Here is a 24406-nt window from a genome sequence, read left to right as displayed (position 1 = left end):
AACACACCTGGTGCTTCCACGATGGCAAACGAGATCGCAGCAGGCGACCGCCGCCCTCAAGACTCGCCGTTGCATCCGGCGCCGTCGCGCTTGCACCAGAAAGAGGCGCCGTCGCGCCAAAAATAGGAGTACTCGCGCCAAAAATACTAGCAGCTGATGGCTCCGTGGAGTTTGGGCCGTGCTGTGTTGAGCTGAAGCCCAATACGTGAAGGAAAAGAGCTGGTATGCGCTGGTCACCATAGGATGCGAGCGGACGGACCGGATGCGCGTGACTGCAGAGAGCCATCAGTGGGCGTGATGGTAGAGGATCTCGTTCCGGATAAAGAGGCGATAGCGCACGCCCACACGAACGGCGCTGACGCACGAGACCGGCCTCCATGGCGACGGCCCCCGCGCTCTCCACCTCACTACCGCACCTCCCGCCCCGCCGCGTCACGTCATTCCCCTCCGCCGCCGTATCCCTCCCATCCCGGGCCTCTCGGCTACGGGAGTCCCGCCTCGCGGCCGCGGCCCCGACAGCCTCCGAGGTCCTCGACTCCACCAACGGCGCCGTCCCCGCCGCGGCGAAGAGCGCCGCGGCGCGCGGGTACGGGAGGGAGTACTTCCCCTTGGCTGCCGTCGTCGGGCAGGTGGGGAACTTTGGCGTCTCTATCCCGCTTCGTGCTGTATCTGGGTGCGGCTGATTGCGTGGTCGGATTACTGGTAGTGGACTAATGACAGTACTCTCCCCAGTGGTCGGATCAGTGGTAGTGGGATAGAGTCGTCGTTGGGAGAATCAAGTGCTTCTGGTGTTGCCGATAATGAATTTGGTTAACTGGGCTTGGCATCGTTTCTATCGTAGCCTAGTGTGGCCTTGTGCCCTTGTGTAGAGTTGGGACTTGGGAGTCAATGCGGATATACCAATTCTGTTTTAGTTTGAGTTGTGGCAACAGAAAAGGTGCCACAATTCAAACTGTGCCAGCCAAACACATTTAAATCGTCTATATGTCTTTGTGGAAACATTAAGCACAATATCACGATTTAATGTACAGTGATGCTTTGCAAATAAGAAGAACAAAATTAATTTCAAGCTATGCATTTTTGTCTGCCCGTGGTTTCCTGCTTCGAGGTATGGACTGTTTAAGTTTTTGTGTTTGGTTGTGACCTACTGTCTGGGATCATGTCTCTGTCCAGGATGCTATCAAAACTGCTCTGCTGCTTGGGGCGATTGATCGTGAGATTGGAGGCATTGCCATCTCAGGGAAGCGTGGAACAGCAAAGACAGTGATGGCTCGTGGATTGCATGCTATGCTTCCACCCATCGAAGTGGTTGTTGGCTCCATAGCAAATGCTGACCCTAACTTCCCAGATGAGTAATGTCTCTTAACACTTTATCTAACACTGCTGCAAGTCGTCATTCAAATATTTTCATTCCAATTGATCTTACATGCTACCAAGTGTTCCTACTAGTTTTCTTTTAGTTGAACCACAATCTCTTAGGCCGTTTATTTTTTGTTTCTGAAATGTATATCAGCTCATCTGATTGAGTTCCAATTATGGCAGATGGGAGGATGGTTTAGCTGATCGACTTCAATATGATGCTGATGGTAGTGTCAAAACCGAGATTGTCAAAACACCTTTTGTGCAGGTATATCACACTGACTTATGTTATTTGTCCACGACGTTATTAGCTTAGCAATGCTGCTGGTTCCTCTTGACAGATCCCACTTGGTGTGACGGAGGATAGGCTCATTGGATCAGTTGATGTTGAAGCATCTGTGAGATCAGGGACTACCGTGTTTCAACCTGGTCTTCTTGCTGAAGCTCATAGAGGTGTTCTTTATGTTGACGAGATAAATCTATTGGATGATGGCATAAGCAATCTACTTCTGAATGTTTTGACGGAGGGAGTTAACATTGTGGAAAGAGAGGGCATTAGCTTTCGTCATCCCTGCAAACCACTTCTAATTGCTACTTACAACCCGGAGGAAGGATCTGTACGTGAACACTTACTTGATCGTATTGCAATTAATTTAAGGTACTTTAGACTGTCAAACATTGGTTGCAAATTTTTGTTTTCTATTTGTTTACCATGTACTAATTTCGTCAAACAGAATGAAGTTTTTGTGTCATTCTTGAACTACCATAGCCAAATAGTTTTCTCATTACCATACTGTTTGTTGATGCAGTGCTGATCTTCCAATGAGTTTTGATGATCGTGTTGCAGCTGTGGATATTGCAACACAGTTTCAGGAGTCTAGCAAAGAGGTTTTCAAAATGGTGGAAGAAGAGACTGAAGTTGCAAAAACTCAGGTACCAAATTATGAAGATAGTTAGCCAGGCTTGTAGCTGTATTCCTTTATCGAATCAACACATAGGTTCTTTTTTCGCTTCTTGTTCTTCTTTTTTCTTTTACACTCATACAATTCTCTTCATGACGCTGGATATTCAGCAAATCAGTTCTCAGAATACATTTGGGGCTCATTAGAATAGTAGCTATAAAACAAACATGGTTACAATGGAGAATCAAATGGCCACATGAAAACAAAGAAAACATATTAAACATAATGCAGGACTTTAAAAATGTAAGATCTGACATGTTTATTGGTGTCCTAGCGCATGAAAGAATGTTCTATAATCATGATATTAAAACAAAGGGAGGGATTGGATGAAAAGAATGTGGCCCTATTATGAAACGATGGGATTGTGTATTTGTGTGTAATTTTCCCTCTGAACTACACATTATTGACTAAACAAGGTAGCACTCCGTGTAGAACAGTAAACACATAGCCTTCCTGTAACAGGAAGTTCTTAAATATAACTCAGATATTATGTTTCATTTGAGCTTGAATTTGTGTTGTATGCAAGATTGAAAGAGCCTTACCATGTTTGTTCTATCAGCTATCCCTCTATGCCTGATGGGATCACCAACAATTGTATGTGCGATATGTTAATGCTGATTGCTGAGCATTTTCAACTGGAAACAATGTACTGCATAAGTTCATAATGGTGACAAATTTTTATTCTTTTTAATACGCTAGATTTTGTTGCTTCTGAAATGATAGTTTATATATGTTAGGGGACCTTATACTATTTGATAGCCATGATTCTAGGACATCTGTAAAAAAGTGTGATTTCTATTATTTGCATATGATTTTCACATTTTACATTAATTTGATTTGGAAATTTTGTAATGTATTGTTTATCTCACAACGGGAACACATGGTCACACAGATAATTTTGGCGAGAGAGTATCTGAAGGATGTTAATATTAGCACAGAGCAGCTCAAATATCTTGTCATGGAAGCTATACGAGGTAGTTGTCAGGTTAGTTAACTTGTTGGGCAATGATGCTTCATATCAGAGTCCCTTGAGTTTAAAACTCTTTAGCACTCAAATGAATTCTTGCGTCATGACTTACTCTCTGTATCGTTGCTCCGACGTCCTGCTGTTTACCTGTAGTCACAACCTAGATCTGTTATTACCATACACATTCAAATAGTACTTGTTGTAATATCTGATGCCATTCCATATTCCATTGGCGTTTATTACCAAGCTCTCATGTCATACACCCTTGCACTGTTGTCTATACATTAGTCGATCGTGCTATTTTGTGCAGTCAAATTTCTTTTTCTTTTTCTTTTTCACAACAACGATGTTTGTTTAGACATTAAAGCCAGTCCAGAACTCAAATACTCAATACGTGCTATAATTATAATTCAAAACATACAAGTTTCTGACACTCACTTGCAGGGGCACCGTGCTGAGTTGTATGCTGCTCGAGTGGCAAAATGCCTTGCTGCTATGGAAGGACGCGAAAAAGTATTTGTGGATGACCTCAAGAAAGCTGTTAAGTATACTTATGCTTTTGAATTCTTCATTCTGTAATACAGTAAGATACCTACTGGGAATTTAGGCGACACATATTTGTTTGATTCATAGCTTGACCCCCCATTTTGTCTCGAGATATTTGTATCTTTACTTGACTCGCTTTACCAAATGAATCAAAAATAATTCAGCAAGTAGCATTGCGTAGGACACATCATTGATGCGAAAAAACTCTGAAGTGTTTTATCAACAAGTTTAACATCTGACATGCTTGGCACCTTCTTGCAGGTAGAGCTAGTCATTCTACCTCGCTCAATCCTATCTGATAACCCACAAGATCAACAGCAAGAGCAACCACCCCAACCCCCACCCCCACCCCCACCCCCTCCAGAAAATCAAGATTCTTCAGAAGACCAAAATGAGGAGGAAGAGGACGATCAAGAGGTTGATTTATTGTATTGTACAAATATAAAACTTGCTGCCTTTTTTCATTTCTTTTCTCATAGATCACAGCTTTTTTATGGACAGGATGACGAGGAAGAAAATGAACAACAAGATCAGCAGATACCTGAGGAGTTCATATTTGATGCTGAAGGTGGTTTAGTAGATGATAAGCTCCTTTTCTTTGCTCAGCAAGCGCAAAGACGACGAGGAAAAGCTGGGCGAGCAAAGAATGTCATATTCTCAGAAGATAGGGGTCGATACATAAAGCCTATGCTTCCAAAGGTATATTGTGGTCTATTTTGTCATTTAGTGCTAAATTATGCACCGATACTGCATTTTTCTCATGTATACCTTGCTGTCCTAGATTGGTACCCTTGTCACAAAATGGCCTCCAGTATAAACTATTGTTTCTGTTGTAGGGTCCAGTAAGGAGATTAGCTGTTGATGCCACGCTTAGAGCAGCTGCACCATACCAAAAACTGCGCAAAGAGAAAGAAAACGACAAGGCAAGAAAGGTTTTTGTTGAAAAGACTGACATGAGAGCCAAAAGAATGGCTCGGAAAGCAGGTGCTCTGGTATGTCACTTATTCTCCGTATGGTTGCTTTTGCAGTCTATGAGGCTCTTTAATTTATGTTGCTTGCATGTTTTGTGATATTCCAATACAATGCATTATACTACCTGTTTGCTTTTGTCTGCTCTGCTTATGGTGCAAACATGGCTGTCCAGTGGTAACCTACTCATGAGACTCAACAGCTCCACTGGCTGGAATTATTTCTTGACAGGTCATATTTGTTGTGGATGCTAGTGGTAGCATGGCTCTGAATCGTATGCAAAATGCAAAAGGTGCGGCATTGAAGTTGCTTGCAGAAAGCTACACCAGCCGAGATCAGGTACACATTTACTTACATGATGCATACCCTGCGAGTCACCTTGAATTGTGCCTCCCCTTGATCACATCCTTTTTGTGTTTGTGGTCATGTGTAGTTTGTATACCAAGACCATCAATGCTTAGATTGACCGGTCTGTCCTTGTGTTTTGTCATCTGTGTCAGGTTTCAATTATTCCTTTTCGTGGAGATTATGCTGAGGTTTTGTTACCGCCATCAAGATCTATAGCAATGGCCCGGAAACGTCTTGAGAAGCTACCATGTGGTGGTGGTTCTCCCTTAGCTCATGGCCTCAGTACAGTAAGAACTAAGCATTGCTTGAATTATGCTACATATGCTATGTAAGATTTGATCTTGCAGTGCTTTCTTCTTCAAGGCTGTCAGAGTGGGTCTGAATGCTGAGAAGAGTGGGGATGTTGGACGTATCATGATTGTTGCAATCACCGACGGAAGAGCTAATGTATCATTGAAGAGGTCCACTGATCCAGAAGCTGCTGCTGCTTCAGATGCACCAAGACCTTCTTCTAAAGAATTGAAGGTACTACACCTTTACTAATATCTACAAATTAGTATGACATGTGAAGTATCTAGCTTCAACAATGATGGAATAGTGTAACTGCCTTTTCAAAATTTTCCACTGTGGTCTAGACCAATTTCAAATTGCTTTCTTTAAAAGTCTATGCTAACTACTTTGAATCTAAAATGATTTAATTGCCTTTTCCAAGGATGAGATACTTGAAGTGGCTGGCAAAATATACAAGGCAGGAATGTCGCTTCTTGTCATTGACACTGAGAACAAGTTTGTATCAACGGGATTTGCCAAGGAAGTTGCGAGGGTTGCCCAAGGTATGCTCAGAATAGCGACAGACACTATTTTCCTTTATTTTTCGTTCCGAAATGTTGCAAACTATTTATTCATGCTGAAGTGTCTGAATGCAACCTTTTGTATCGCTCTGCACAGGAAAATACTATTACCTGCCCAACGCTTCAGATGCTGTGATTTCTGCTGCCACCAAGACCGCTTTGACAGACTTGAAGGGTTCATGATTTTGGAGCATGAGCAACCGTTTCAGTACCTTCTGATGAGCAGCGAACCTGCGTTTGTGGAGTAATTGTGTAGCTGTATTCAAGGCTTGGTGAGTTGGTGGGCGTTTTGGTTCTCATCTTATGACAAATTTTGGTGTAGGTCTCTACCATGAGAACAGAAAAAAAAAATCTGAGCATGACATTTTGTAAAGATCGAATGCCCTCTTCTCTCTAATGTTTGGCAATGTTGATGTGCCGGCCCACAGGGGAAACTTATTAAACAAGTCTGATAATTCAAGAAACATAGCAGGGTCCGTACAAAATTAAATTAAACTTGTACATTGGGCTGCAGCCATGAGTAGTTCGGGAAACGGATCCTGCATCATCTCTAAAACTAGATGGTTGAAATGGCACTGCTTGATTGTGACAACATTCGCTATCTTGCTGTAGCATGGCACAGGCTGCAAGGCTCCAGAATAGTGAGTTTAACTGTAGATGGAACTTTATTCTCAGTGTATGTCCTGACAGCCGAGATCGCTCTGGGGGCTTCTACGGAAACATCGCGTGCGATGGGAATACACCTTGTAAACTTGACTTGACCACACCTAGGACCATGGATGGTGTCCAATGTAAGATGCTCAAGTGATGTGGCATTCTCGAGAATATGACATGTTAGTTCAACCAAGCTCATCGCAGAGCTGAAACCACTGATCTTCACGCTCTTCAGGAAGCCGTGGTGGTGTTGAGGCATGTGCCTCAGTTCTGAATCTGTAAGAATCAATTCATGGGCCATACGTACCGCAATCACCTGACGATGAAAAGGAAAATGCTATTCAATTAAATGGACCCAGGTTGAGCAATGAAAATGAAAATGGCCATACATAAAGCTTTGCAGGATGAAATGAAAATGAATGAACACATCAACAACAGTGCCTTACATTTAATATCAAAGTCTGCAAGAAAGGAGATGCTTCAAGGAAAGAAACCAGAGAGAAATGGTCATATGGCCGGGAAATGGTTGATCCTGATACCAAACGAACGGTCAGATGCTTAAGGTAGAGGAATTTGGTGGGCAGCATTGGTGCATCAACCACCTGCACGAAAAATGTATCAGGTATCAGATTCATCAACACCAGGTCCGACTAATGTAATCCATATATATTGCTAGCCTACAACACCTTATCTCTTAGAGTATTACCTCATGCCCTGATGCTATGACAAGAGTTTCAAGATTTGGCATAATGGATGGCAGCTTGGCACGAGCATCACGGATGAAGTTTGCACGCACCATGTCTAGCTTCTTTATTTGCAATGTTTCCACACGTGAGAAGTTTACCCTGAATCCTCTATGGAAAAAACTAGAGAGATTTGGAGCTTTGCTCACACTTCCAAGTTTGAGCACTCTAAAATACTAAGGCTGGTGAGCTGCTGCAGGGTGCAAGGTATCTTCAAGCAGATTATCTCCATGCAATGAGTGAGCTCTAAATGCTCCAAAACAAGAGAGTTAGAAAGAAGGCACTAACTCTTCCCACTTGATGCTCACAAGAAACAGATGAAGACTTGTTAGGCTTCTGAAGGGTCCAAGTTTAGATGTGGGATGAAAAGCGCAAAAACGAAGTTTAAGGTACCGAAGTGAGTTTTGAACCCCATCAGATAAAAGTGAGCATGGGAAGTTGTATTTTCTCCTTGTTTCAGACAACCACAGGGTGAGTTCTTCCATTCCTGGTTTAAGAGCAATTTCAAGCCAACTGTCAAGATAACTAGTGCCATCAAATCCAGACATGCCGCTGTAGTCAAGCTTGAATGATTTCAAGCTAATGCCTGAGTGGTTCCTGAGAATGCGGTCAATTTTATGGTGGAAATTATCTCCATTCGAACTTCTCTTCAAGCCAACTGTATCCTTATTACAGATGAGATTGGGATGACATCTCAAGGAACGTAAAAAGGAACGAGATAGGCAAGCAGCACGAGCAGCTTCACGCATTGGCATTAGGGAATGTATACAAGATAATATGTCCTGCGCACACGAGCATTGATAAAAGATCAACATCGAGATTGTAAAGGCATTACTTCAATCGGAGAAAGAAACCAATAGAACCACACGGAATAATACCCAAGTAGCTCCACATGACTGCACAGGGTGCACTGCATTATAAAGGTGGATAGTGCACAGGATTGTAACCATTCTAGGTAAACTTAGTAATGCAAAAACAAGTTTTCCTAACAGTGTTTTTAGTATCTTTATGAGGGAGAAATGAGACAGTTGCTAACATCTAGCACCAATTAACTACTTCATGAGATATACTTTCGCCTGCATAGTCAGCAACAATGTTTTCTGTGCATTTGTGAGGATGACTTGTTATTGTGCAATAACATGTTATAAAACAGTGAAGAGACAGAAATGAATATGTAAATTCTGCATAGGGTAAAAATAGCATATCTGGAAATAAAACAATTTGAAGCCGATGAAATATAAACCGACTGTTTTGCAGTTATATTGTGTCATATACACGAACTTGGGTAGCTAAGATGGAGGGATCCTTTGACCAAGAAGATCATAAAGACAGAGAAGAAGGCAAATCATAAATGAATACAGATTTCAATTCGTAGTATGTTCAGAATTTAGGTACCACACATTGCACAAAAGCAAAAATCAATCCTACAACATATAGAGCACCATTGAGAAATCTTGCCATTTTTTATGGATTTAGTTACCACAATAGAAGAATCAGTATGCTTTTGAGCATTGTGATGCAGGTGGAATTGCGGGGGAAAAACATTTTTCTGGTTCCTTCTGGAATGAAATTGCTAGTCACACCATCATTGAATTTGGTTACATCACAACACTAGCGGCATAGGACTAACTAATCCTCCTCCAATTCATTTTTACAAGCCATAGTTTGACTGTACAAAGTTTAAACCTTTGACCATGATTTTTTTTCAGATAGTAGTTTATTAATGGTTACAAAATCATAGTGAGTGTATATACGATCTAATTGTACCAATTTTGTGGAATATACCTAACATAATATTAGATAAATTGTTGGTCGAAGTGTGTTTGGACAGCCAAACTACACCATAGAAAAATGAATGGAGGGAGTAATTACTAAATCACCCCAGCTATGCTAAGATATCATCATAGTACTAAGGCAGCCTGAAATCTGCAGAGATATGTTAGAGATGTTACCAGCCTTTGCTGAGAGAACAGTTACAGTTAAAACAAATTGACAAGAATGTAGCGATGTGACCAAATCGCAGCACTAAAAAATCTTATCTGTTTGTAAATGACATAGGCCTAGCATAGTCCCGAGCACTAGTCTGATGAGTGAATCTTAGTGACATTATGGATTTATTGTTGCAATCTAAGCTTGCTGTTGGAGTAATGGGCTTGGCCCATTTATTCTAAAGCATTAAAAGAATTTAAAGCCCACTATTAATGCTAGGGAATCAATGTTTAATTCCGTACCGGGAATTGAGGAGGATCTCAACCGACTTAAAAGGTGGACTTCTTGTACACCACTTGTGAAGCCGGTAAGAGGAGGACGGTGAACCACACGCGCGCGCGCGCTCGCTCGCCTCGCCGGGCCGGGCCGTGGCCGAGGCCGAGGCGCCGCGCCGCGCCGCGCCGCGCCGCGCGATGTGATGGCTATTTTGCCGTTAACAGCAATTAATCGTGCAATTAAATCTGTAATTAATGGCCATAACCGCATCACCTAAATGACTCTGATGGTGTCCAGGTTCAACGATCCTGAGCACCTGAGTCACTATATAAGGAGTGCCATTCCCTCATCCATCCTGCACCAGAGCACTGAGGCAACTCGGCTCCTCTCTTCTCCCTCTCCAGTTGCAACAACTGAGTTCCCCAACGCTAATTTCTGCGCGCACAGAATTAGCGTGAGCAGGCCTCCGAAACCTTGCTCGCCTTGAGATCCTGCACGGGATAGGCGGGCAATCAGGTTTTTGGGTAACGCTTTAGCGTGACTGCTCAAAAATACTAAGGCTTTGCCCGATTGTACGACTACTTCCTGGTGGACGAGCCGAACGACTACGTCGACTACATTCTGGTGGCCGAACGACTACGTCGACTACATCTTGGTGACCGTTCGTGGGACTGCACTGCGAACTTCTTCCTGCACCGATTTAGTTCGACTACTTCGACTGAGGCCAACCGAGTAGATGTCTACTCCAGTTGGTAACAGCGCAGCCAATGCCTCCGGCAACGGCCCCGCTTTAGGGTACTCCCTGAAACTTTGGTTATTTATATTGTTTATGCTTATATGTGTGATAAGTATAAACATGTTCACATGTTTTATTTTACTCTTTAAAGTCATAGAAATATTGCTAGTTTATACATTTAATTTTGGAATTAAAATATACCGAAAATTGCCTAGATTTCTAACAATCCAAAAACCTGATTGTGTTAATAGGCTTTCGGTATCTAGCTTTGCTGCATCAATCAAACCATCACCTTTTGATGGTTCAAATTACAAACGTTGGCAAGAGCGGCTTATACTGTGGTTAACACTATCGAGAGTGATCCATGTGAAAGAGGGTAAGCCTGAACAATTCTCTCCAGAGGAAGGGAGTGCGTTCGATGAGGCTGATATCCTCTTTCGAGGCTTGATCATTAGTGTTCTCGGTGATAACCTGGTGGATTCTTATATCCGGCTGCCAACTGGCAAAGCTTTGTGGGATGCTCTTGAGGCTCAATATGGAGTATCTGACGCCGGGAGTGAGTTGTATATCATGGAGCAGTTCCTTGAGTACAGGATGGTCGAAGACCGTTCTGTAGTGGAACAGACTCATGAAATACATACTCTGGCAAAAGATCTCAAAAATTGCAGCAAAGAGTCCCCATGTGTGTTACCCAATAAGTTTTTGGCTGGAGGTATAATCTCTAAGCTGCCACCTTCTTGGAGGGACTTTGCTACTTCTCTAAAACATAAGAGACAGGAGTTCACAATAGATGGACTCATAGGGACTCTTGATGTTGAGGAGAAGGCGAGAGCAAAGGACATACGTGGGAAAGGAGTTGTTGGTGCTTCAAATGCCAATCTTGTTCAGAAGAACAACTCCCATAAGAACAAGAAAAAGCCACCGCAGAACCAACCAAAGACTAAGAAGACAACCACTTTTAAGAAGAAGAAGAAGACGGGAGCTTGCTATGTGTGTGCTAGTACGGATCACTTTGCTGCAAAGTGTCCGAACCGCAAAGGCAACGACTCCGCCAACATGGTTATTAGCGAGCCTGGAGGAACTTCGGGGTACGGTAATTTATTACCTACTGTTCTTTCAATCTTTGGTTCACCCGAGTGGTGGATTGACACTGGTGCTAATATTCATGTTTGTGCTGATGCTTCTTTGTTCTCTTCTTACCAGACCGGCGGGACTTCCTCCTTGCTGATGGGGAACGGATCACATGCGCGTGTTCTTGGTGTTGGTACGGTAAATCTGAAGTTTACTTCGGGGAAGACCGTGCAGCTGAAGAACGTGCAGCATGTCCCCACCATCAAGAAGAATTTAGTCAGCGGCTCTCTACTGTGTAGAGATGGTTTCAAATTAGTCTTTGAGTCCAATAAATGTATCTTGTCTAAGTTTGGTACTTTTGTTGGAAAAGGTTATGAAAGGGGAGGTTTGTTCCGTCTTTCTTTGTCAGATGTTTGTAATAAAATTGCATACAATGTTATTAACGTTGATGAAACAAATGTTTGGCATTCGAGGCTTTGTCACGTTAATTTTGGTTGTATGATGCGCTTAGCTAATTTGAGCTTAATTCCAAAGTTCACTTTTGTCAAAAATTCTAAGTGTCATGTATGTGTTGAATCAAAACAAACTCGTAAGCCTCATAAGACCGCGGAGGCAAGGAGCTTGGCACCCTTAGAATTAATTCATTCCGATTTGTGCGAAATGAATGGAGTGTTGACAAAAGGTGGTAAAAAATATTTCATGACTTTGATTGATGATAGTACTAGATTTTGTCACATCTATTTGTTGAAGTCAAAAGATGAAGCTTTACACTACTTTAAAATCTATAAAGCTGAAGTAGAAAACCAACTTGAGAGAAAGATCAAAAGAGTTAGGTCAGATCGTGGTGGCGAGTATTTGTCAAATTTATTTACTTTATTCTGCGAGGAACATGGTATTATTCATGAGAGGACGCCTCCCTATTCACCTCAGTCAAATGGGGTTGCCGAAAGAAAGAACCGCACTCTAACGGATTTGGTTAACGCCATGTTAGATACAGCGGGACTTTCCAAGGAATGGTGGGGTGAGGCTATATTGACTGCATGTCATGTCCTAAACCGTGTTCCTACAAAGAATAAAGAGATAACTCCTTTCGAGGAATGGGAGAAGAAAAGGCCAACACTGTCATACTTACGTACATGGGGTTGTTTGGCAAAAGTGAGTGTGCCAATAACCAAGAAACGTAAGCTTGGACCTAAAACTGTGGATTGTATCTTTCTAGGTTATGCTATTCACAGCGTTGGATATAGATTTTTAATAGTGAAATCTGGAGTACCTGACATGCATGTTGGTACTATAATGGAGTCCAGAGATGCTAAATTTTTTGAAAACATTTTTCCCATGAGAGATGAAACAAGTTCATCTAGGCAAGAGTTCATCAAGGATGATGGCTCTGCTGAGCCGATAGAACACAATGAACATACACTTGTAGAAAATCCTGAGGAGGATAACAATGATGCTCCGAGAAAGAGCAAGAGACAAAGGACTGTAAAGTCTTTTGGTGATGATTTCATTGTATACCTCATAGATGATACACCCAGAACCATTGAAGAGGCATATTCATCTCCTGATGCTGACTATTGGAAGGAAGCAGTAAGGAGTGAGATGGATTCTATTATGTCTAATGGAACCTGGGAGGTCGTTGAACGTCCTTATGGATGTAAACCGGTTGGATGCAAGTGGGTGTTCAAGAAAAAACTTAGGCCAGATGGTACTATTGAAAAGTACAAGGCTAGGCTTGTGGCCAAGGGTTATACACAAAAAGAAGGAGAAGATTTCTTTGACACTTATTCACCAGTTGCCCGATTGACCACAATTCGAGTGTTACTTTCCTTGGCAGCCTCTTATGGTCTTCTCGTTCATCAGATGGACGTTAAGACGGCTTTCCTCAATGGAGAGTTAGAAGAGGAGATCTATATGGATCAGCCGGATGGGTTTGTATCAAAGGGTCAAGAAGGAATGGTTTGTAAGTTGTTAAAATCTTTATATGGTCTCAAGCAAGCGCCTAAGCAGTGGCATGAAAAGTTTGATAGAACTTTGACCTCTGCCGGCTTTGTTGTGAACGAAGCTGACAGATGTGTGTACTATCGCTATGGTGGGGCTGAAGGAGTGATTTTGTGCTTGTATGTGGATGACATACTGATCTTTGGCACTAGCCTTAATGTGATTAAGGAAGTTAAAGAGTTTTTATCTCAAAATTTTGAGATGAAGGATCTGGGAGAAGCTGATGTTATCCTTAATATAAAGCTGGTAAAAGAGATCAATGGTGGGGTGATTCTTACACAGTCTCACTATGTGGAGAAGGTGTTAAGTCGCTTTGGTTATAGTGACTATAAATCTGTCTCAACACCATATGATGCCAGTTTAATTCTTAGAAAGAACAAAAGGATAATGCGAGATCAGCTGAGATATTCTCAGATCATTGGTTCATTAATGTATTTAGCGAGCGCTACAAGACCTGACATCTCGTTTGCTGTAAGCAAACTGAGCCGGTTTGTTTCAAACCCGGGAGATGATCATTGGAAGGGTCTTGAAAGAGTAATGCGCTATCTGAAGGGGACAATGAACTATGGAATTCACTACACCGGGTACCCAAGGGTACTAGAAGGGTATAGTGATTCAAATTGGATTTTTGATGCTGATGAGATAAAGGCCACAAGTGGTTATGTGTTTACACTTGGTGGTGGAGCTGTTTCCTGGAAGTCTTGCAAGCAGACCATCTTAACGAGGTCAACTATGGAAGCAGAACTCACAGCATTAGATACTGCCACTGTTGAGGCTGAGTGACTTCGTGAGCTCCTTATGGACTTGTCGATAGTTGAAAAACCGTTACCGGCAATCCTAATGAACTGTGACAATCAAACGGTAATTGTCAAGGTGAATAGTTCAAAGGATAACATGAAGTCATCTAGACATGTGAAAAGGCGGTTGAAATCTGTCAGAAAATTGAGAAACTCCGGAGTTATAGCCCTGGACTATGTTCAGACGGCTAAAAATCTGGCAGATCAGTTTACAAAGGGTCTTTCATGAAATGTGATAGACAATGCATCTATGGAATTGGGCTTGAGACCCACGTGAGTCATTCTATAGTGGAAACCTGTCCTATGTGATCGGAGATCCCGTGAATTAGGATGGTGAAACAAACTAAAGTCTGACTGTGAGAAGAGAACCTTTGTGAAAAGGGCTCATTCCGTGTATAAGGTGCATTTCTCTTCTAATCTGTATGGCAGGTTGGTCTATACCTTAATGTGTGCCAGGTGGTTTCTTTTAAACAAATGAGTTGTTTTCTTGAAACAAAGATGTTGTCCTACAGAACATCTGAAAGGAACACACCTATATGAGTTTGACCACTGGTCATGGTCTATGAGAATTGGGTATTCTCTAGAAACTCATGAAGGGCCTGGAGTATGACTTATAAGCTCCAAACCGCGGGGATGCTTTTGCAGCCTAGTACCAGTGTAGAGCTCTGGTCAAACTTGTTTGCACAAAACTGGCAATTCAAGGCATAGTCCATTGCACAGTTGTGAATAAGTGTAGCCTTTGTCCTAGATGGAAGTTCAACTTAACAGTCTCTGTCGAATACTGGTATATCAATGAGAGAATGAGGGTATTTCTAGTGTGGCTTGAATTTCTTGGTGGGGATTGTTGGAGTAATGGGCTTGGCCCATTTATTCTAAAGCATTAAAAGAATTTAAAGCCCACTATTAATGCTAGGGAATCAATGTTTAATTCCGTACCGGGAATTGAGGAGGATCTCAACCGACTTAAAAGGTGGACTTCTTGTACACCACTTGTGAAGCCGGTAAGAGGAGGACGGTGAACCACGCGCGCGCGCGCTCGCTCGCCTCGCCGGGCCGGGCCGGGCCGGGCCGGGCCGGGGCCGTGGCCGTGGCCGTGGCCGTGGCCGAGGCCGAGGCCGAGGCGCGGCGCGGCGCGGCGCGGCCGGCCGGCCGGACGGGCGGTGCGGTGCGGTGCGGTGCGGTGCGGCGCGGCGCGGTGCGGTGTGATGGCTATTTTGCTGTTGACAGCAATTAATCGTGCGATTAAACGTGCAATTAAATCTGTAATTAATGGCCATAACCGCATCACCTAAATGACTCTGATGGTGTCCAGGTTCAACGATCCTGAGCACCTGAGTCACTATATAAGGAGTGCCATTCCCCTCATCCATCCTGCACCAGAGCACTGAGGCAACTCGGCTCCTCTCTTCTCCCTCTCCAGTTGCAACAACTGAGTTCCCCAACGCTAATTTCTGCGCGCACAGAATTAGCGTGAGCAGGCCTCCGAAACCTTGCTCGCCTTGAGATCCTGCACGGGATAGGCGGGCAATCAGGTTTTTGGGTAACGCTTTAGCGTGACTGCTCAAAAATACTAAGGCTTTGCCCGATTGTACGACTACTTCCTGGTGGACGAGCCGAACGACTACGTCGACTACATTCTGGTGGCCGAACGACTACGTCGACTACATCTTGGTGACCGTTCGTGGGACTGCACTGCGAACTTCTTCCTGCACCGATTTAGTTCGACTACTTCGACTGAGGCCAACCGAGTAGATGTCTACTCCAGTTGGTAACAGCGCAGCCAATGCCTCCGGCAACGGCCCCGCTTTAGGGTACTCCCTGAAACTTTGGTTATTTATATTATTTATGCTTATATGTGTGATAAGTATAAACATGTTCACATGTTTTATTTTACTCCTTAAAGTCATAGAAATATTGCTAGTTTATACATTTAATTTTGGAATTAAAATATATCGAAAATTGCCTAGATTTCTAACACTTGCATCATAGGAATTCAATGCTTTGGTACCTCAGGAAGCTCTGGGATTGATCTCATTATTTTGCCAGCTTGAGAATCAATGTCGCCATCTTGTTCACAGGGTGATCCCTTTCTTTTACCTGTTGAGTCAATACGGCCATCTGCTACACAAAAAGGATAGTTATGGTAGCCCAAACATGAATATAAAAGAAAAACAGAAAAAGCGTCATATCCCTTAAGATCTTTTTTTCTTCTGGGGAACCTATGCAGGGTGTCAGCCACTTCAATTTTCCCGTTGCTTACTCGTGCGAAACTAATAAAACCTAAAAGTAGCTCATATAAAGAAAGTGAAAAGGCACAAATCTTAGATACTCACCAAAGTGAAAATTTTAAATTCAACATAATGAAAAATCGGTAGCCGGCTCGCATCAATCTAAATATGCATCAGTTTGGGAACACAATATATAAACACACCTTTTTTTATGAACTGACAATGAAAGCAACGACGGAGCAAAACGTAACAGAGAGAAAAAAAGACTGCAAACATTGAGAGGGGGCAAGGGCAAGGCAGCAGTTGGGAGAAAGAAGGCTTTACACCCGGCTCGGATCTGCCTTCGACGCCGCTGCCGCCTGTCGCACTGCATGGACATCAGGGAGACAAGGAAGGGGATGTCGTGGTGCCACGCGCCCACGCCCGCCGGCCGCCGGACGCTCGACCGGCTGGTGTCGGCACGCTACTGCTTGAGCCCCTGCGCGCTGCGGCCGCGCGTGCGCACGCTCTAGCGCGCTTGGCTCCCGACGACCGTACTCCGCTGCTCTGCCGCCGGCCGAAGGTCGCGTGGGCGCGTCCGTGAGGATGAAAACGGACGGAAAAAATTCCGTCCCGTGCCGTCCGTATTTATCTTGTTCGTTTGTGTATTTATGGAAAAATATAAAATGGGATGGGAAGTGAGAGAAGATGTATTCCGTCCGTATTTGCAGAATCCCGCTTTTAGTCAGAATAATCTCATATTTTTCCTGTATCTCTAAAATTCGGGAAAAAATAAATAGGCACACCATATATCCTCTCATGTTTCTCAACATCAATACATATTCCTCAACATCAATATATATATTTCACGTAGGAAATAAGAAATATTGATCATATTTTTAAAAAATAGCTTGTGTATAGGAGTGTTTAGTGTTATATTCATGCAAAATGAGTGTTGATTAAATAATAATGCATTCCGGGAGATTTTTCAGTTCCCGCCCGTTTCCGTAACCATTATATCCCGTTTCCGCTTTCGTACCCGGCTATTTCGCTCCCACTCCCATTTTTCGTAATAAAAAATAGAAACGAAAATGGTTGAGAGGTTTTTCCGCTTTTTCCGTCCGTTTTCATCCCTATCCGTGAGTGCCAAGTCGCCAAGTCTTTTTTTTTTCCTTTTGATGAAAAGGTCCGAGTCGCGACGGGAACTGCCGAGTTTGGGCGAGTTGGGCCATTTAGGCCGTCGGGTAAGGCCATTGTACTCGTCTGGGCTGAATGCTGTCTCAAGTTTTTTTTTTGAATGTAATGCTGTCTCAAGTTGACAGTAGTTGTGGGCAAACTGTTACATAACTCGTTGCCATACGTGCTAAGAAATTACCCTTTATTCTTGCTAAAAAAAGAAATTACCCTTTATTTGACGGTTAGCATATGACGGCCCACATGTTAGCATATTTGAAGGGTGGCACTGTTAACAGCAGGGAATTTTTTTTTTTGCTTCGACTCAAACATCTAACAAGAGAGAACCTGAGCACAGCCATAGTTTAGTGAAAACGCCAAAACGGGCACTCGGGCAGTGGGGAAAAAAACTGAGAGCAAGGTCTAGGGTCGGGCCCACCTGTCGGTAGGCAGGCACCCCTTTCCCCGCGCTTGTGGATTCTGGCGCGAAACCGAGAGAGAGAGAGAGGGAGAGAGATTTTGTAAATCAATTGTTTATTAAAAAACTGAAGGAAACGAGAAGACCCTCCCGCCGCTTGCGCCCCTCCCTCTCGTGGCGGCGGCGACTGTCCGGTCCGGCCGCCATGTCGACCTGCGGCTACCACTCCCCGCGGTTCTCCGAGGTAGCGCTCCCCGCTCCCCACCCCTTCTGGGCCGAATGGTTGAGTGCATGTAGTTTCCCCCTTGGCGTGGATAGGGTATAGCTCTTGAGCAGGATGGGTACTTGAGAACGATTCAGTTTCTGACAACCATGCCGTATTGCTTCGAGTTTTTCAGGATATTGCTTGGCTCCCGCAATGGCTTCAGCCTCATCGGCCGCTGACGGTCGGCGAACACCGGACTCACAGTACAGGCGTTTCATCGCCTTCTTGCCAGGTGCGCTCCTCTTATTTCTGTATTAATTGGGCGAGATTTGTCGATTCCGAGCTGTTATTTTGATTGCTGGAGTTGTTAAAATCAAAGCAAAAGATCCTATTTGATTGAAAACAGCAATGGTGAAATCCAGTCTGAATATCGGTCAGTTGTGATGTGATGTCTTGGTCTCTTCCTTGAGTTGCAGAACTGTGTGTTTATCGGAGATACTTCACAGGAGCGTCAGAATGCCACGGTAAATGCTGCTGGTTGCAGTGGGTTCGTCTTGCGCTTGTCAGGAGATGAGGAGATGGCTGGAAGTACACCAATCAGCAGCAATGTACGATTAAGATGTCATTCCTCTTTACTTTGAGAAATTCATCCTTAATAGTGCTATTGTAATAGTATACGAGCATTAAATCCTGCGTAAATATCAAACTTGAGATAATAGTTTTTTGTTCCTTGAGTGCACCCTTTCTCAATATATCTACCTATATCTGTTTCACAAGTTCGTGAAGGGAGAAGTAGAATTTAGTTTTTTGTTCTCCACTGCATTTTCATCTCTGCTGCTGATGTTTGTTCAATCCAAAACATGCATGTAACTTTTAGTACTGTGATCTCTATCGCTACTTTTGTGAAGTTGGCTTCTAAGTTCCTTTTGATCACATACTGACTGATTGCTATTCACCTTGTTGGATTGCATATTGGGTTCTGAAGTTATTGAATAATAGCTAATGTGGGTTGATGATAGTTGAATTATGTACTTGCTCTCTACAGCACATATTAAATCTTCTTGTGTTGCAGTGTCATATCGTCTCAATTGCTTCCCCTCTACAGGCACTACCTTTCTCTTTGCGCCTTTCTTCAGAAAGTGCTGCAGAACCCTCCCCAGCTGAAGACGATGCTAATACTCAGATGCAAAACTCTGGTACGCTCAAAGGTCCATCAGAGGACCTTTTTGCAGATGGTCAAAAGCAAGAGGTCAATGCTGTGTCTCAGAATCTGTTCGAGGGTAAAGATCCTCAAGCTGGTAGTCCGACAGAAGTCTTTAAGGTGACTAGCAAGGCAATCCGTAAACCACTTGATGCAAATAGACATAAAAGACATGATGTCTCTGGAGGAAAGGTCGACATTCGGAAGCTCCGTAATGCTGATGTAAATGATGCGATTGAACTATCTATTGCTGCATCTGAGGCCATGGTTATCGCAGAGATGATACTTGATGATTCTTCGTCCGATAAATTGGCTGCAGCTGCCATAGAAGCTGCTCTACATGTGAAAGAAGCGCGAAAACAATTTTACTTTGAGGAGGCAGAACATGCTTGCGGATCCTTAGGAAATGATCTTGACGAGACTGATTGGCTCGCAGAATTGGATGACGCTGAAATGGTTGGTGTATTTCAAGATATTGGCCTGTCTCTTGTTCATATGGTTTGTTCATCTCCAGACCAGAACACAGGTGTTTTGAAGCAACAAAACTCCCATCCTAATTATTCCCCATGTGATGCAGATGCACACATCTTAGCGAGTTGTTCATCTGAGAAGCAAAATAAAAGATGCAATAGCCAAAATGCTGATAGTGATGACCATGTATCTGATTCTTTCCCAACTAATCAGTCAGCTGATGTGCTACCAAATGAACCAATTCCATGCTCAGATTCTGTAAAGCAAGCAGTTCTAGGTAAAACATTTTCATGCTCCAGAAATAAGAAAACTGGCCTCCTGGCGCCAACTGAAAACAATGCTGCTATGCAGGGAGCCTTGGGGGCTCTAGTAACATATCAAAATATTCATAAGGTAACTTTGTTACAAATCATTTTTTTTGTTATCATGTGGTATCAATGCAAAACATGATAATAAACTTTATCTAGTGTTGTATTTTTCTCATCTTCACTTTCATCTCATTCCAAACATACATTTATTTCAGGATGTTGGGAGAGTTTCTGCACTGATGAATGTTGGTACAAAGAAGCGTGTAAAGGGTTTGTTCGAGGAAGAAACTAGCTTTATTTCTGAGTCAATTAGTATTGATGAGTGCTGTCCTACATCTAGAGCATCATCAGTGGAAATTGCAGCATCTTCAAGAGCATCTTTTTATTGCAGAACTGAAGGTTTCCATGAAGAAAATCATGGTGCTGAAACTGAAGAGGTGTGTTGTCAAATAGTATGTTCGAGCTTGTCGCATGTGGATCCTCTATGTTCCATTGTTCCATGCAGCATATCTTGCAATGAAGGTCCCAGTGACCAGGCTCCTGTGTGCAAAAAGAGTGAAGGCAATGAAAGTCCAACTTGTCTGGCTCCTGAAAGAGAACTTGGTAAAGGAGAAGAGAAAGGATTTATGCATCCTAGGATGCAAGACCTGGATGGAGAGGCTGGTCCATCTTGCACGCCTTTAGTTAAATCTCTTGAGCCTGATGTTCCATTCAGGCGAAGGATGTATAGTTCACTGAGGCCTTTTAGCACAATATCACCGAAGTCAAACATATTGGGAAGTACTTCAAATTTTGATGCTCATCTGACAGTTTATCGGCAGGAGAGATTCACACCCGTTACTTTAAATAAAAATATACAGTTCATAGAAAATAATGTCGAAACTGAAAGTTTGCAATACTTTTCTACGCTTAAGAAGAGGCCATATTATCCTCAGGATGACAATGAGGATCAAATCAGAGAGCAACAGGTCTGTCGGTCAGCAGTGAATTTGAATGCTGGTAAACAATGCCTTAAAAGAAAAAGGGTCCAATTTTCGGAAGCAAAACTTAGTAGCAGAAGAACCAAGAGCAATAGAAGGGTGCCTGCTAAATCCAGATTCAGTCGTGAGTTTTTCTTCTTTACAATCAGTTTCCAGTCTTTTGATAGAGATACCCTGATATATCCTGAGAGTTGTACCCAGAAAAACATTAGTTCCTTCTGGTAATCCTCACTTGTTAATCCTTGCAGGATCAGATAGCAGAAGAGAAGAGACACCTGAGACCAGAGAGGGTATTGATAATAAAGAAGCCACATTTCAAGGAGTTGAGTTTATGTTGACTGGGTTTCCTAATCAGAAGGAAAAAGAAATTGAGTCTCTAATACGAAAATGTGGAGGCTATGTTCTTTCTAAAGTTCCATCCTTTTCACTTGATAAACGAATGAACATGGATGAGTGCTGGAAGCCTCCCATTGTACTTTCCCCTAAAAAGGTTTGCTGTATATTTACCTTTCAGTTTTTTGGTGCAATCTATTTATTATTATGTGTCTTCTATAGTTACAAAATGTAGGAATCATGATAATATAGTCAGATGCATTTAAAATTGTCCATTTATATGTATACCGTACTGCATTAATAGTTCCAGGCATTTGTTGCATCAGGTATCAACAGCTAAGTTCTTATATGGCTGTGCTATCGATGCCTGGATGTTGAATCCCAATTGGTTCTTCGATTCTCTTCAAGCTGGCGTCATGTTGCCACCTGGAAAGTAAGGCGAACTCTAGCATCACTATATGCTGTTAGATGATACTGTACACTAATTGTATGATGCGTATTTTATGAAAAATAGTCTATTGGATTTCTATTGCATCTTTATTCATGAACATTCATTGTTCCATAGCTTTGCAGTATTCAAGGCAAACTTACAAATTATATATGACCTCTATGATTTGTGCCGTCCTTTAATGTTTCTGTGTAGTACCTCAAAGGCTTACATGCTTCTTTTCTTTCCTTTTCTTTTAATTTCAAGCCAAACTATTCCAAGTGAAAGACATTGTCATATTTAACAGGCCTGACCATTATAACTTAATTTGGTTTTGTCAACCATCATAGGCTATCTAGCAGTTGTGTTATGGATCCAAAATGGTTTTCTAACACCGGCATAATTAAGCATTTGTTTAATTTTCATGCTGCAACTATGAAAAATTTACACCCTATTTAAGTCCAGATGTTTTTAGGCCAGTATATTGGTCTAGATAGTTTTAGGTCAGCATACTGAAACTGCTCAATTCTTATTCTCAAACAGTGATGGCACTTGGTTTTAGATGTTGTATGTGTCAAAACTTTTTTTGATATGGTATGAATCTTCATTCCTGATGCTCAACATTTGCTATTATATCCTTTTGCTAGGTATTTAATTCGACAAAGGACTGCTCGGAAGCATAGTTCAGTATTTGGCCATTCACTCCTACCAAAATGCAGCACATTGATCTTTGATGGAGTGAGATTCTTGATCCACGGCAAAATCAGCTTCTGTTCAAAATTTTCCAACATTATAAAGGTATCTTTCATCCGTAATAAAAACAACAAACCACTAAGTTTGAGGCCTGGCAGTCAAAGGGTATCCCCATTGTGTGAAATGTGATACTTCTTATATTTCACTTCAGTTTTTGAGAGGAACCTAATTTTCATTCCAGTGATCATTCAGGTGGTATAGCTTCTAATATCATTTATTTTACACAGCATGGAGGTGGGCAAATTTTCGTATCTCTTCAGGGATTAGTTCAAAGCTTGAAGGGGGAAAATACATCACATGGAATCATTCTTGTTGCAAGTGAAGCTAGTGCATCTCGTCATCTAAGCCATTGCGGCTTGGAACATGACATAAAGACAGCGGTTAGTTCAATGTTTAATGTACCACGTCCATTCTAGATATAAGAATTGAACCTAGAACAACTGTAGCTTGATGGTGTAGACCTAATTTTTTATGTCTGCGTCCTATCTGTGTAGGTAGATGCAGAAATATAACTTCTCACGAACATTTTGACCAATTATATTAGTCTTTCGCATAGTTGTTGACCTTTATGAAGAAAAAAAATCAGTGGTCATCTGAAGCTTTAGGTTTGCTTTGATATTGCCAGGAAAACCAGGACAATGCTTTTGTTATTTGAAATTTGAGTGGTTTTATACACAATTTACCATTTTCATGCATCTGAGCCCCATTTTCCCTTGCAGCCAGCAAGCTGGATCATAGGTAGTTTATTTTCAGGTAAACTGATCCCTTTGAAGAAAGATCGCTGTGCTTCGTTCCGTCGAATCAAGATGCCATCATTCCATCAACATGTATATGACATGAGTCAAGAACTATGACTGCACATAACACTGACAATTACATGGGCACGTGGAATAGTTGTGACCAAAACATGGCTGGTGCGCACCTCATGTGACGATCTTCTGTTGACAGTGGAGTTTTTAACGGCGCCTTTTTAGCACGCCAAAGTTTCTCTGTTCTGCGTCAAGGCTGATTTCTATTGTTTTTGTCACTTCAGAAATGAACAGAGCTGGAAAAAAGAGCATTCATCATTTCTGACACCGCGTGCTACTGCCCACATTACAGATGAGAAATGTTAACTGCTCAAGGCGAGTAGTGTGAAATATTCATCATGCATGTAACTTGTTGATTCCGAGGCTTAAATTTCTGTAAAGCAAGACATTTAGTAGTGGGTGTTCATGCCATACTAATCGGCAAGGAAGCAAAATTGGTGGGGTCCATTCCAAAATCAGATTCAAGCTGTATGTTGTAACCTGTAAGTTTTCAATACAGATGCCATAAAGAAGATACTTCCTAGTTCTAGTTCTCACTTGAGAATAGCGAGTGAAGCCTTGCCTGTTATAGCTGTATGATGAGTGTTTTCTTTTAACTGTAACGTGAACTATCTTGATCCAATGTAAATTGTAAGATGTGGATCGACTGCTTCGCTTTACTTTCAGGCGTTAGCATGTTTTGCTTCACAGTTTGTGATATGTGCCACAAAATTTGAAGTCTTTCAGTCTTCATGTACTTCATGTCTTGGATAATGCAGTAACTACAGCTACAGGTAAGACCAGATAAGAAGGATCAGATAAAATTGCATTAGTCGTCTTCAAAGACTCCAACTATACAGCAAATTTTTTTATATTTTCCAAATTTTTAAGCAACCAAATTTGTACAAAATAAGCATTGTTTCGTTCTTCCTT

The 24406-nt window shown here is 42.3% G+C and overlaps 2 protein-coding genes and 1 pseudogene across 6 annotated transcripts; 2 read left to right on the top strand and 1 right to left on the bottom strand.

The window, feature by feature from the left end:
* The first annotated feature begins 340 nt into the window (after positions 1-340).
* On the top strand, positions 341-6492 carry LOC120649339 (magnesium-chelatase subunit ChlD, chloroplastic-like). Of its 2 annotated transcripts, XM_039926117.1 has the most exons (15): positions 341-629; positions 1174-1352; positions 1543-1627; positions 1701-2017; positions 2169-2292; positions 3214-3306; positions 3733-3828; positions 4096-4251; positions 4336-4533; positions 4671-4826; positions 5035-5142; positions 5304-5438; positions 5515-5676; positions 5864-5984; positions 6100-6492. In XM_039926117.1, the coding sequence occupies exons 1-15, from the start codon at positions 378-380 to the stop codon at positions 6183-6185; spliced, it is 2268 nt and encodes a 755-aa protein (XP_039782051.1). In that variant the 5' UTR covers positions 341-377; the 3' UTR covers positions 6186-6492. The 2 variants fall into 2 exon arrangements, with proteins under 2 accessions (XP_039782051.1, XP_039782050.1); XM_039926116.1 differs by having other exon boundaries at positions 346-629; positions 4096-4533; positions 6100-6409.
* LOC120649340 lies at positions 6316-17015 on the bottom strand (annotated as a pseudogene).
* A 1096-nt stretch (positions 17016-18111) lies between these two features.
* Positions 18112-24193, top strand: LOC120649338. Of its 4 annotated transcripts, XR_005665235.1 has the most exons (11): positions 18112-18251; positions 18406-18504; positions 18689-18820; positions 19318-20277; positions 20408-21296; positions 21421-21662; positions 21832-21938; positions 22580-22730; positions 22913-23065; positions 23405-23599; positions 23719-24193. XR_005665235.1 is itself a non-coding variant. In XM_039926113.1 (10 exons), the coding sequence occupies exons 1-10, from the start codon at positions 18213-18215 to the stop codon at positions 23537-23539; spliced, it is 2877 nt and encodes a 958-aa protein (XP_039782047.1). In that variant the 5' UTR covers positions 18112-18212; the 3' UTR covers positions 23540-24193. The 4 variants fall into 4 exon arrangements, 3 of the variants coding, with proteins under 3 accessions (XP_039782047.1, XP_039782049.1, XP_039782046.1); XM_039926113.1 differs by having other exon boundaries at positions 18719-18820; positions 23405-24193; XM_039926115.1 differs by having other exon boundaries at positions 23439-24193.
* Positions 24194-24406: the final 213 nt, after the last annotated feature.

Source organism: Panicum virgatum, chromosome 9K (assembly GCF_016808335.1).
Source record: "Panicum virgatum strain AP13 chromosome 9K, P.virgatum_v5, whole genome shotgun sequence".
NCBI lineage: Eukaryota > Viridiplantae > Streptophyta > Magnoliopsida > Poales > Poaceae > Panicum > Panicum virgatum.
Note: the sequence above shows the minus strand (reverse complement) of the source record. Positions and strands in the feature narration are given on the sequence as shown.

Coding starts and splice junctions, on each gene's coding strand:
- LOC120649339 (XM_039926116.1), top strand. CDS start 378: ATGGCGACGGCCCCCGCGCTCTCCACCTCACTACCGCACCTCCCGCCC. Junction 2,293..3,213: donor CTGAAGTTGCAAAAACTCAG/GTACCAAATTAT, acceptor ATGGTCACACAG/ATAATTTTGGCGAGAGAGTA. Junction 3,307..3,732: donor CTATACGAGGTAGTTGTCAG/GTTAGTTAACTT, acceptor ACTCACTTGCAG/GGGCACCGTGCTGAGTTGTA.
- LOC120649338 (XM_039926112.1), top strand. CDS start 18,213: ATGTCGACCTGCGGCTACCACTCCCCGCGGTTCTCCGAG. Junction 21,939..22,579: donor GTCATGTTGCCACCTGGAAA/GTAAGGCGAACT, acceptor TCCTTTTGCTAG/GTATTTAATTCGACAAAGGA. Junction 23,066..23,404: donor AACATGACATAAAGACAGCG/GTTAGTTCAATG, acceptor TTTCCCTTGCAG/CCAGCAAGCTGGATCATAGG.